Here is a 13,916-nt window from a genome sequence, read left to right as displayed (position 1 = left end):
AATCGACTCATGATCTAAAATATCAACTATATCTTTTCAAACTTAAAGGGAATGTCGCACGATTTTGTAAATATCTATTTTGTTAATAAAGGACAATACAATTATTGAAATCAAAAACAACCAAACAATGAATATATAGATGTTTACATGGACACCATTATTAGTTGTCGGCCCTTTACACAAAAACAAATTAACTGTTACGTCATAAAATTAACGCGTATAACAAAAGTAGGAACAGACTTGCAATAAATGTTAGGAACAGGTTTAGAACATGCAAGACAACCTAATCCACAACTGAATACAATGTCAACAAGACACCGATCATAACCCCAACCCCCCCTGGTTTACATGAACCTTTATGCTAATAGATCACAGGTCGACATATATGTCACTGTAACTATCGATAATACAAAAGACATGATGTAACACAGGCGAAGAGTCTGTACTGAACTATCCCTCTCTTTTAGATATCGCTAATGGTGCTAAGGACTACATTCTGATAATGGAAAGTCAATAGCTCATGGTAGGGAAATATACTATTAACATTCCTAGATATTTTATTTGAATTTGCTGTTGATAATGTTAAACAACTTTTAGGTTTATGCATGCATTCTATGGAACTTTATGCTGTTCATTAACCCTTTGATGATTAGCATTTTCTATTTTGATTTGGTAGCACAATAAAAATATATGTATTAAAGCAATATAAAACATCTCATCGTTGGACACCAACGAATCTCCGCTCTATCGTTTACAGTCGACAACAGAGCGGTAACTCGTGGGTTTCCGACGATGAAAACACCTTTGAAACCACTCGAATACAAAACTTGAACCAGACATCATTAAACAGCACCTTCTACGACTCACCATGGACGGAAAAGTTCTAACAATGTTGATGATTGAAGAATGCTAAAAAGAAAGTTAGGAGAAGATCAAACAAAATATCGAAATCCTTGAGGTGCTTTCGTCTAGTAATTTTGAATGGTAGAAATTATTTTTAAAAAAACCCAGACAAATCAGTGTGAATATAAAAAACAAAGGTTGAGGGTTCAGTATCGACATGAATAAAACATTTCAAATATAAAGAAAATCACAAGCAATGCATCGACTTGGGAAATACGAAATAACTTTTGTTGGTCATTGTCAAATTTTCACTATTTCCGCCATAACATAGCTTTGCGAAATTTAAAATGGTGCATTTTATTTGAGAAGGGGTATGCTTCTATTAGCTGATATTCCATACTGCATTAGAAGACTCGAGGAATGTCTGTTCTGAAGTTCGCTTAGTCTGTCTGAAAACAAACTTTCCAATAAATTACATGGCAAGGATGCGTATGTTTCTTAATCATTTACTCAGTAACAAATCATCATCCTCAACCCAGCTTAATCTAATCGTTGTAATAATATTCTAAACCATAGAGCCGTTAAGCTGAGCCTTACTCGATTTGCTTCTACCTCTTTAACATAACTTCTTTTAATTTCTAGCCGATTCTTTTCCCGCATATATAAGCTGGATGAACTGAGAATACTTCTCTTCTTAGCAGAGCGCAAATCGAGTTGTCCTCTTTAAAGAGAAGGTCCCTCTAGCTGATCGGAATATAAATTAAAGCTAGTATTTACATCTTAATATTGAAATCTTAACTCAAAAAGAATGAGACCAAATCCTTTAAAGTGAATCATGAGCTACCATTACATACAGATGAATAGACTACCATTACATATAAATTTAAGAGCGTGATGTCAATTTAATACATCTAGAAATCATTTCATTAATATCAAGATAGGTAATCGATAACTTAATGATGGTTAATTAGTACAGTATACACGAACAACCCATACAATATGCCTGCTTGAAATCTTTGAACCAGATAATCATATGATAAATATTGCCTTATAATATTGTAAGCATTTGGCAAGCAAGCCTTTCTGGTAATGGTTGTCGAATCATATATTCGTCAAGGACACATACACGTGTACACATATTAACAGTGTGGTTACCCATGCATGTGCAAGGACAGAGGGATTTTAATGAAATGCTTACATAAGTTAAATTATTCTCAAAAACATTTAGGTATATTTAATAAATAACATTTCCCTCTCATTTGGTGGCTGTATTTATATAACATTGATTTTATGGTTTGTGATAACACGGATAAGTCAATGTCGATATTTTGAATGATATTTTGTGTGTATTACGTAAGAAAAAGCACTTGAAATTCTTCATTCCCCTGTACGATCAATATAAAACTCACTGTATTGAGGTTTTGAATGCCCAGACAGCGAAGACGTAGGTCTAACCTAGACTACTAGTACAAACATACCCTAGGTCTAACCTAGACTACTAGTACAAACATACCCTAGGTCTAACATAGACTACTAGTACAAACATACCCTAGGTCTAACATAGACTACTAGTACAAACATACCCTAGGTCTAACATAGACTACTAGTACAAACATACCCTAGGTCTAACTTAGACTACTAGTAAACATACCTAGTCTAACCTAGACTACTAGTACAAACATACCCTAGGTCTAACTTAGACTACTAGTACAAACATACCCTAGGTCTAACATAGACTACTAGTCACAACCCTAGGTCTAACTTAGACTACTAGTACAAACATACCCTAGGTCTAACATAGACTACTAGTACAAACATACCCTAGGTCTAACATAGACTACTAGTACAAACATACCCTAGGTCTAACATAGACTACTAGTACAAACATACCATGTGTCCTGACATGACATAAGATTTTACTGCGGTATATCAAACGTTCGACACTTTCTTAAGGTTTTCCTATCCTAAACACACACATATAAGGTAAACAGAAACAGACACTAGACAATATGCTAGTAACTATATGCTAGTGTTAAAAGTGTTCTTAAATTGACGTCGATTTGGGAAAGCATTTCCAATTATTATTCATGTGCTAATGGGTTCCTTTTTGTACAGTTCCTATGTTTGGTATACGATTTCTAATTGCACACGGTATATTGTATGTGTAAAGTGCATGTTTCCCTGTGAATGAAACTTTTAAAAGAGGTATGTTCTGACAATTTTACATATATAAATGTATGTTTATATATAGAGGATAGTGGTGGTAAGTGAAGGTATGAATGCTATTGTTGGCTGAAATGTGTAGCTGTAAAGGACATATAAACCCGGGACATTTAAACGTGTAACAAGTGATCTTCATAACCTAAAGTCACTTGAGATATACTATGATGGACGCCATGTTGTTTACGTAGCAACAACACAACGATCAGTTTACCTCCACGTGTTAAGGTGTTTCTTGATCAGACCTAATTTGTTCGTACTTTATACCTACACAGCTGATATCTACACATACCTTATAGAAAGCAGGCCCCTGATTATCTAACACGACCATTGTACAGCCACCTTATATCGCGACTCTTAAATCCCCAGGTGACATTGGATCAGATTAAAGACTTACCTGATAAGCTGATGTTCGGAACTTGTTCTTAAGGTTCATGCTGACGTCTCTCACCTGATCACTCAGTCTCCGGTACTCCAACTGTCGAAAATCAACGTTATACCATAAGGCGGTCATGTTATCCTGTAGCTAACAACAGCGTCCATCTAAAGCAGTAAATGATGTCCCTCCCTGCCCCTCCCTTACTATCCTTAGTGATTACTTTCTCTACTTCTTATAAAGTCACTTCTAACTTAAGTATTTCGTATCCTCATCCTCTCCATACTCCATACGAAGTTCCCCAGGTCATAGTGTTTGTTAGAATTTGAGCTAGAGTTGGAATGTGAAACTACACCTCTATACGAGTACCTATGACTGTTGACAGTTCAGATCAAGGCGTTTACACACACTCCAACTTTCCACTTAAGAGTTTACTGGTCTATGCTTATTGTTGAATACAAATGAGCGTGACGCCTCGCCTCGCGAGCACTCCAGGTAAAACAATAAATGATACTCCAGTACTAAGTATATAGTCAAGACTGTTCGTGATACTGTATGCCCTTGCAGACCTCAGTGCTAGGCCTATATATATGTAATATCCGGCCCATCTAATTATAATTCATTTTATAATATTTATTGAACCCAATATATTACGGTTTAACCGAGCCAACTTGTATATCGGGGTGCTCGATCTTATTGTGAGGTCGTAAACGGTTTACAATGGTCTCATCGGACATGCCGGTGTATATAGCTATACCGGCCTGCTTATTAACTTTGTCAATTGAACTTTACATATTCAAATTGTAATGTAAGTATCGTTCAAAAGGAAGTCAGTCTAGGAATTAATGCATTATTGTATACACACATTAAACTACAAAATACACAATCGGATTAAGCGTGATTTTCAATTGGATCCCTTAGCGAAGTATAGTCAGAAAACACTCACCTTGGTCAGTGTACAAAGGTTCTCCTCTGAAAAGACAAGTTTAAAGCATTATTAACATTTTACATATATTACACCTTGAGGAGATATACAATTTACATGCTTGATCCGCTTGAGATGACATATTGACAGGTGCCTTTTTGTTTATAATATATATTGAACGGAAACTATGGTATCATTATACATCTTTCCTACCACGATAGCACGGTTGAGGGAACAATATGCATATGAAATCAAAGACCAATTGTCATAACTGGTAGACTATGAGATACTACAATTGTACGAGGACGATATTGAAGACAAGGTCTGAGCTGGATCGTGTGTCGTCAGTCGGTAGAAAAGAAGTTGTGATAGTATCATCCCTGTCACAAGGCTGTAAGCATAGAGAATCGTCATCATACCATGTAATAGTGATACCTATCGTATACTGACACACGAAACAGTCCATCCTACTTAACCCCACACGCCGTCTGGATTGTAATTAGGGCCTTACCACGGTAGGTAGTCGGTGTGGGATCTAGATAGAGATTTAACATGGTAGGTAGTCAGTGTGGATTCTAGATAGAGATTTACCATGGTAGGTAGTCGGTGTGGGATCTAGATAGAGATTTACCATGGTAGGTAGTCGGTGTGGATTCTAGATAGAGATTTACCATGGTAGGTAGTCAGTGTGGATTCTAGATAGAGATTTACCATGGTAGGTAGTCGTTGTGGGATCTAGATAGAGATTTACCATGGTAGGTAGTCGGTGTGGATTCTAGATAGAGATTTACCATGGTAGGTAGTCGGTGTGGGATCTAGATAGAGATTTACCATGGTAGGTAGTCGGTGTGGGATCTAGATAGAGATTTACCATGGTAGGTAGTCGGTGTGGATTCTAGATAGAGATTTACCATGGTAGGTAGTCGGTGTGGATTCTAGGTAGAGATTTACCATGGTAGGTAGTCGGTGTGGGATCTAGATAGAGATTTACCACGGTAGGTAGTCGGTGTGGATTCTAGATAGAGATTTACCATGGTAGGTAGTCGGATTGGGATCTAGATAGAGATTTACCATGGTAGGTAGTCGGTGTGGATTCTAGATAGAGATTTACCATGGTAGGTAGTCGGTGTGGATTCTAGGTAGAGATTTACCATGGTAGGTAGTCGGTGTGGGATCTAGATAGAGATTTACCACGGTAGGTAGTCGGTGTGGATTCTAGATAGAGATTTACCATGGTAGGTAGTCGGTGTGGGATCTAGATAAAGATTTACCATGATAGGTAGTCGGTGCGGGATCTAGATAGAGATTTACCATGGTAGGTAGTCGGTGTGGGATCTAGATAGAGATTTACCATGGTAGGTAGTCGGTGTGGATTCTAGATAGAGATTTACCATGGTAGGTAGTCGGTGTGGGATCTAGATAGAAATTTACCATGATAGGTAGTCGGTGCGGGATCTAGATAAAGATTTACCATGGTAGGTAGTCAGTGTGGATTCTAGGTAGAGATTTACCATGGTAGGTAGTCGGTGTGGGATCTAGATAGAGATTTACCATGATAGGTAGTCGGTGTGGGATCTAGATAGAGATTTACCATGGTAGGTAGTCGGTGTGGGATCTAGATAGAGATTTACCATGGTAGGTAGTCGGTGTGGGATCTAGATAGAGATTTACCATGGTAGGTAGTCAGTGTGGATCCTAGATAGAGATTTACCATGGTAGGTAGTCGGTGTGGATTCTAGGTAGAGATTTACCATGGTAGGTAGTCGGTGTGGGATCTAGATAAAGATTTACCATGGTAGATAGTCTGTAGGGATTTTAGATAGGAATTTACCATGGTAGGCAGTCGGTATGGAATTTAGATAGGAATTTACCATGGTAGGTAGTAGATAGGGATTCTTGATAGAGATTTACCATGGTAGGTAGTCGGTATGGATTCTAGGTAGAGATTTTCCATGGTAGGTGGTAAGTAGGGATTCTAGATAATCATTTACCATGGTAGGTTATAGGATAGAAAATGAGTTATTGCACACATCTTATTTCGCACGGCATCATTTTCAGATATTGTTGAAGAGATTAGATTTATATCAACCTATGTAAGAGCTCGAACACCTGCCGGTTCAATGTGTTGTCTTCGAAGTCCAAGGTCATAACTTCTTTTAAGATCAATAAGGAATCAAAATATATGTTCTTGGTGTCTCTCCCATATTCTTTAATATTCCTATGTCAAAGGTGTAGTAAGCGGTAACCAACTGCACTAAGATATACCAACAGTTGAATTAATTAGCTTGTTACATCAGGAGTCACCTTGAGTTTCATGTCAGAACATCGTGTCATTATTTGTTCAGTTCTTTAAGGACCATACAGAATGCATGTCGGTGTGAATTAAAAGATATCAGCCCAATTAAAATTATGTAAGAGTTTTCATATTAAATTACGTCAACTTTTTTCTCCTTCAGTTCACATAAGGGCGTACACCCCCTTTTTATACGAGCCATTTAAAGCACAAGTCTACAGCACAACACATCCACAGTACTACCGTTATTCAGTTCTACCGCATAAAGTTAGATATTGATTTCAGGTATCGTAAGTATACAGCTTTAGTGTATACACAAGAACTCAACTTTAAATGTGGTAATCGTTTTATTTAGTATCCAATTTATAAACAGAAATGTTTATTGTTCTCCTTTTAAAAGATAAGCATATTGTAATTTGTATATCAAATGCCAAATATTCTTTTACATATATATAGAATAATTTGTTGTTATGACTTATTTATCAATGATTTCTATACAAATACCTTATTCAATCACAGTTTTTCAACAGTCGTAATATGATAATTCAGAACAAACATGCAAATTTACCAAGAAGCTTGATATACATTGCTATTAATATAATCGGGAAATCATTATTAAAGTTAGTTGTCCTTAACATCATTAACATTTTAAGAAGACTGATAAAGGCATTGCGCCTGTTGTCTAATTCTTTTAACAATACTTTGTAATTTTCTTTATATTTGTATTGTTAATAAAATATTTCTGAAATGAAATGAAATTACGCTTTTTATTGATTAGTTTTGAGAATTAATGCCTGTGTTACCTGTCATCCTGACCTATTGTGTGACCTATTTGTAAAGTAAGCAATCAATAACCGAGTTAACGATTCCTAACTGTCACTGTTGACGAACCATTAGTCAAACTTTGTGTTCAATGTGGACAAATGTTTTGGATACCAGGCGGGCATTTAAACCATGGCTCAATACAGAATGTGGTATCGATAATACAGGTAAAACAGTTATACTTTATAAAAAAATACATTTCACACTAAGTAAACTCTATACTAAATAAAGATCAAAGGAACAATAGCTTAACTTTAGAGTCTTTATTCTCACAGAAAACTTCTCGTACTATTCTTAATAATGTCAATGTCCACCTAATAATGTTATTAACTAGCTAAACAATAAAACTACAAAGTTCTATAGAATATTTGTCATATCTACAAAAACTGGAATATCATGGAATGTGTAGATATGTCACTATATGAAATACAGTGCCTTTCATTTTCAACTGATCAAATTTCTTTTTGTTTATGAACTGAATACCACACAAATCTTCTTCTGACTTCATTTGTTTTTAAATTTGTTAATATTGAATCAGATTTCTGTAAACGACAAACCGAGAAACTTGAAAGTACGAGTAAATCTAGATAAAATACCAAATTTAAAGGCACCCCTTGTCTATGATATTACATACCAAGTTAACGGTATTATAGATATCAATTGTTAAACAAAAGCATAAGGCATACAAACAAAATGTATATATATATACAAAGAAATAGAACCAGGCGGTTCGTAAGATTAAGCATTTTCATTTACGATAAAATATAGTTCAGGTCCAAGCTAATGTTACGCCATAATAAGTGAGAATTCAAAGTAGGAAAAGTCTTGAATGTAATCCTAGGGTTTATAACAATTGGTTAGAATATATTATGTACTGAATCACAAAGCATATATAAAAACAAATCCATATCACAAATTAAGATTTGTTTCTCCATACATGGTATCAAGACGCTGACCTTTCATGCATTTACCCATGCATACTCCTGTCTTCATTTATATGTCATACACGTATTGATATGATGGGTATACATTAAGGGATGGCGTCAATCTCTAGCTGTTAAGTAATGCAGTTTGAAGGCTAAAGTATCCTCGTCAATTTTCTAAAGAGATGTGAAGCCGTCAATCTCAAGGTGTTAAGTAATACAGTTTGAAGGCTAAAGTATCGTCGTCAACTTTCTTAAGAGATGTGAAGTCGGTTCTAACTTGATCTAGATTCCAGACAGCAAGTTGAACAAACATGTCGTATATCAAACTTAGATATAATACATGTCTTAAAATGTTTCATATACTCGTTCAAGATCAAACAAACAAGACTCTCTGACATGGCTTCAACATTAAATAGACAATGTAATTCTTGTTTGATTTCGGGATAGTATAGACAGTATGTACACATCATGTCCCGTCCAACAAGCAGATAAGGCTAGGTGGACAGTTAGCCTATCAGCGAGGAGGACATGATCCCGGAAAACGATAAGCTTACGAGCAGTTTGTCCACAGAGGGTCATAACACTTCACTTTTTCTCGTGTCAGATCACGGTAAGCAAATATATCAATAACACAGACAAACAATTCGAAACATCAAGTATAAGTATCCAATACATTCGTACAAGTGGCCACGTAACCCCGACATCACACTACGATACATACGAAGTACAGAGGTGGCCACGTAACCCTGACATCACACTACGATACATACTAAGTATAGAGGTGGTCACGTAACCCTGACATCACACTACGATACATACTAAGTATAGAGGTGGCCACGTAACCCTGACATCACACTACGATACATACTAAGTATAGAGGTGGCCACGTAACCCTGACATCACACTACGATACATACTAAGTATAGAGGTGGCCACGTAACCCTGACATCCACTGACATAACACTACATACGATACATACTAAGTATAGAGGTGGCCACGTAACCCTGACATCACACTACGATACAAACTAAGTACAGAGGTGGCCACGTAACCCTGACATCGTACTACGATACATACTAAGTATAGAGGTGGCCACGTAACCCTGACATCGTACTACGATAGAAACTAAGTATAGAGGTGGCCACGTAACCCCTACATCACACTAAGTATAGAGGTGGCCACGTAACCCCTACATCACACTACGATAATACTATATACAGAGATGGCCACGTAACCCTGACATCGCACTACGATACATACAAAGTAAAGAAAACATCACCTAAAATGGGTTACAGAAAACCCGAGTATGGAAGACACATTTTCAAATCAACATCACAAAATACATGGTTTTGTCGTCCTTACAGGGGTCATGAGTAGTTCAGAGTCAAACGTATTGAAAGTCACTAAAATAGAGAAAGGATCAAACAAAATACCTACAATGTGGATGGAAAAAAATAGTTCGTAAACCTCATAATTCAATAATTTGGAAAATAATCCTAACTGATATAATGAATTCGAAAACAATGTGAAGTACACAATTTTTATACTGAACTATGATACTATTCAAATAAGTTGATTGATATCGAGTACTTACTGTCCTTGTCGTTCTTCTCATTGTTCTCCTCCCCAGTCATTTCGTCATTAGCATCAAGGGCACCAGATGACCACCCTAGGACTTGCAGTGTAGTCTATAAAACGGAAAACATTGATAGTATAAGCATCAATAACGCGCCTGATATGTCACTGAAAGGCAGGTTGTCTTATTACGCTGAAAAATTTCTTAAAGTTGCATAGACATAAAACATAAATAAACGTTCAATGAAAAGTCATCTTCTATCATTATGAATATAGAAATATATCAAGTTTGAAGACAAAATACATGTTTTACATATTTTCACTACATATGTAAACTAAAATGCATTTGAGAGTTATTTTGACTGCTTCGGCGTATGAATCTATGCAATTGCACCATTAATAGTGGCTGCTTCACTAGGAAATGGATATCATAAGAACACAATATAGTTTATATTGTAGTACTACTATCAGCTTTGATACAATTCAAAACATTGTTACGGCAATTGATAACAAGCAAAACATACAAAGCGAATATACTCTGCCGGCGTTATGCCTCCTGGGAAGTTGTTCATCATCTCAACGAAGTAGTTGTTTAAAACGCAAAAAGTTCTTTCAAAAGTAATTGAATCTTTTATCAAGTTGCAATCCGTCTCAAGTACAAAGCATCGTCCTAAACTTTGCCGGCATTATTTTAAATCAAATCTATATCTCCCAAAGGCTGTTCATGTAAAACACGTTATAATGACCACATTGATGCCAAATGTGTTCTCTTGAAACATTATTATTCCTTTATATCTCAGGATGTATCCAAATGAAAACAGGTTTATTTAGAGCAAACACCGAATTGATTGCTCTCCATAGAACTTCTTCAATGTAGTAAATAATATCTTCAACAAGTATATATGTTCATATATTATTTGCTTATATTGAACAGAAATCTTGTTCGTTTCGTGATGTATTTTACAGAAATCCTGGTCTAAGGAAAATGTCGTGTTCTTCGATATACCAGAGTCCATCAACATGGAATCAACTTTGTTGACAAAACCGTCTATTATTGCTTATGCCACACATCACCACATAACACATAAGTATCGTGGTACAAAGTAATTTGTGAATTTCTTCAACAGTTTCTAAAACATATCACGAAGGAAACATTTCTATGAATCATATCTATTTCTCAGCACGAGTAGATATTGGTCCTCTTAACCTCCGATATTGTGTTGCATGAAGGGACGAAGTTGTCCATGTTGGTCCCATTACACATGTAGAGTGGTGTCAGGGCAAGCCAACCTTCCACAGATATAAACGTTAGATAGAATAATCATTATCTACCCCATATGGAAATAAATATATGGCAGAGTTAGCAATCTATCGATCGACCTTATTCCTCTATTTATACCAGTTTTATTCAAACGTGATAGATGGCATTTAAATATATATTCAATCGACCCAAACTTTTACTCCAACACCTTTTATCGATAACACCATTCTTTCTTCACACATTGGTGTATATGGACAGTTCGATACTTGATGTGGTAATCAATTCGATTACTGTTTTTAAGTATTATGCTACAAACAAAAGAAAAACTACAAGGACAAATATGAAACCAAGGTGTCAATAAGGGATGAATATGCATAATTTCTTTCAGGGGTCTTTTGATATTTCTTTGACGTTATGAAGTCCAATAGGAATGAGTGATAATCAGCCCGATATGTTTACCATATGGATATGAATGTATAATCAGTCGAGTACAAATACTCGTAGATCCTTTAATCAGTCACTTCACATGTAAATCTAATAACCTTTAGGTAGAACGCTACTCCCAAAATGTCTTCTTTATTCAATAGAAAATTCCTACCACTGAAATTAACAAGGTCGGCCTAAATCTCTATAGTGTTTGAACACAAGTGTGAAGGACTTTTAACTGTCTAATTAAGTTTCCGATAAGTTCTCGGCGATATAATAGACTGTAGTGAAATAATGCCTGTTCTGTCTGTTACTATAGCAAGGATAACACATCCGCGTGAAATTAAAGCCTTTGAATGGTATCGATCAAAATATTGTTTCCGGATATTCAAAAATCTTAACATTAAATTAAAAACGTCGCATTTTAACAAATTAAAAAGTAGAATAATTAAAATCTAATGTAAATTGACACTTCACAAATTAAAAAAATAGAATAATTAAAATCTAATGTAAATTGACACTTCACATATGACGAAGTTAATATTTTCATGAATACCGTAAAAAACAAATGGTAAAAATATATGATACTGAACTAAGTATACATATTTTAGATTTTTCCTCATGATTAATCAAAACGATATACGTGTATACACTGCATACTTTATTTCTTCCTGCTATAAATATTCAAAACATCAAAAACCTTAAAATGTTATGGTGGAAACTGTTATCACATTCCTTTCCAGATATTGTAAAGCCTTCAAAGGTATTACCATAGCCTTTATTCAGAATATGTGCATCCTCGTAATATCGTCTACGCGTTTGATTGGTACAAATATGGATTTGATGGGCTTTGATGTATAGGTATACAAGCTCCTTTTAAAAACCAATTACGACCATGTTTACACATACAAATATATCTAGATCCATCGGAGTGAAAAATATAACATCAATAATTTACACTCAATAGACATCTCAGCGATTAAATGTTTATAGATAGATTATGTGATTTCTATATAACACGACGAACATTGATAAAACATTCAGAAAAAAGAACGTTAACATAATAAAACATTAAATTTCAAACTTATATAAGGTACGATGAAGAAAAGACAACATTTCTTAAGAATTCTGATAATGTATAAACGATCAAGAAGGGTGATAATGGTTTTGGTTTTCGATTTTATTTTTGTTGGTCATTATGATGAAAAAGTAATTAAAGGGTGGACCGAATAGGACAGATCAAATTACAGGAAATAGTAAAATACGGATGAGAAGGAAGAAGAAATACATCAGTCAGACAGTTCTATGATTTTACATTAAATTTATCGTAGTAAATGAAAATTTACGGTTTGCATGACTTGAAACTGAAAATATCAGTACATTTATTTCTCTTACTACATGTAAACAAGATGTGTTTCTTCAAATCATTAAATATACCTTATAACAAGGGAACATTAACAATGTGATAAAAGAGATAGTTTGGCTCATTTTCTCGAATTCTTCCAAATAATTCTTTACTTACTTGTTTATGATGGTGAGTCCCGTTAACAATTGAAATATTCCACCTTATTCCGTATTACTATCACATGACATTTCAGATAAATGCAGGTCCTCTAGAAATCAATATTCACTTAACACGGACTACTTACATCTTTACATGCCCTGTTATTCCGTTTTGAGTGCGAAAACATTCATTGAGTGCAAACCTATTGCAGCACGCCAATATATCACAGGCAGATCTTCAGACACATTGTCCTATTTTCGTTTGATATTTTGAATTTTTAGCAAATCAACAGGTACGCCGTTAATTAAATATGTTATTAATTATCAATCAATTATGAGTACCTACGAGTCCCACAATAGTGTATATAAAACAAAGAATAAACCGTGATCGCTAGCTACCCGTCTTTTATATGTGGTCGGAGAGCGACCTGGATTACAACTGGACACAACTTTACAAAGATTTGTCATCTTAACGAGATTAAAGATCTTACATAATTATCCTCAAACTAATCATAAAAATGGATTTCAGTCATAATGGAATTTATTGGCAATATATAATAAACATGATCGAAGTCATTTTTGGTGGAATAGTTTCAATGAGAAACTATTAATCTTTCAATTAGATTTCTCTTTAAGCTGATAATGTTCTTAAGACGTTGGCTTTAGAATATAATATTTCATACTGATATCTACTGTCATAATGGTTTCCACAACATCCCCTAACAACACAAATACAACGAAAAAA

At 35.1% G+C, this 13,916-nt stretch overlaps 1 protein-coding gene across 14 annotated transcripts in view; it reads right to left on the bottom strand.

Annotated features, from left to right (window-relative positions):
• The window catches only part of LOC138315893 (uncharacterized), a 61,297-nt gene that overhangs the window by 25,745 nt on the left and 21,636 nt on the right, over positions 1-13,916 (bottom strand). For 5 of the 14 annotated variants that reach the window (XM_069257218.1, XM_069257219.1, XM_069257215.1 and 2 more), the window contains 4 exons: positions 10,001-10,094; positions 4,386-4,411; positions 3,461-3,541; positions 868-909 (listed from right to left, as the gene is read on the bottom strand). In XM_069257218.1, the coding sequence (XP_069113319.1) occupies positions 868-909; positions 3,461-3,541; positions 4,386-4,411; positions 10,001-10,094 (243 nt within the window). The other 9 variants (XM_069257222.1, XM_069257224.1, XM_069257220.1 and 6 more) reach the window with 9 other exon arrangements.

Source organism: Argopecten irradians, chromosome 2, assembly GCF_041381155.1.
Source record: "Argopecten irradians isolate NY chromosome 2, Ai_NY, whole genome shotgun sequence".
Classification (NCBI taxonomy): domain Eukaryota; kingdom Metazoa; phylum Mollusca; class Bivalvia; order Pectinida; family Pectinidae; genus Argopecten; species Argopecten irradians.
The sequence above is the reverse complement of the archived record's forward strand: the minus strand, read 5'-3'. Positions and strand labels throughout refer to the sequence as shown.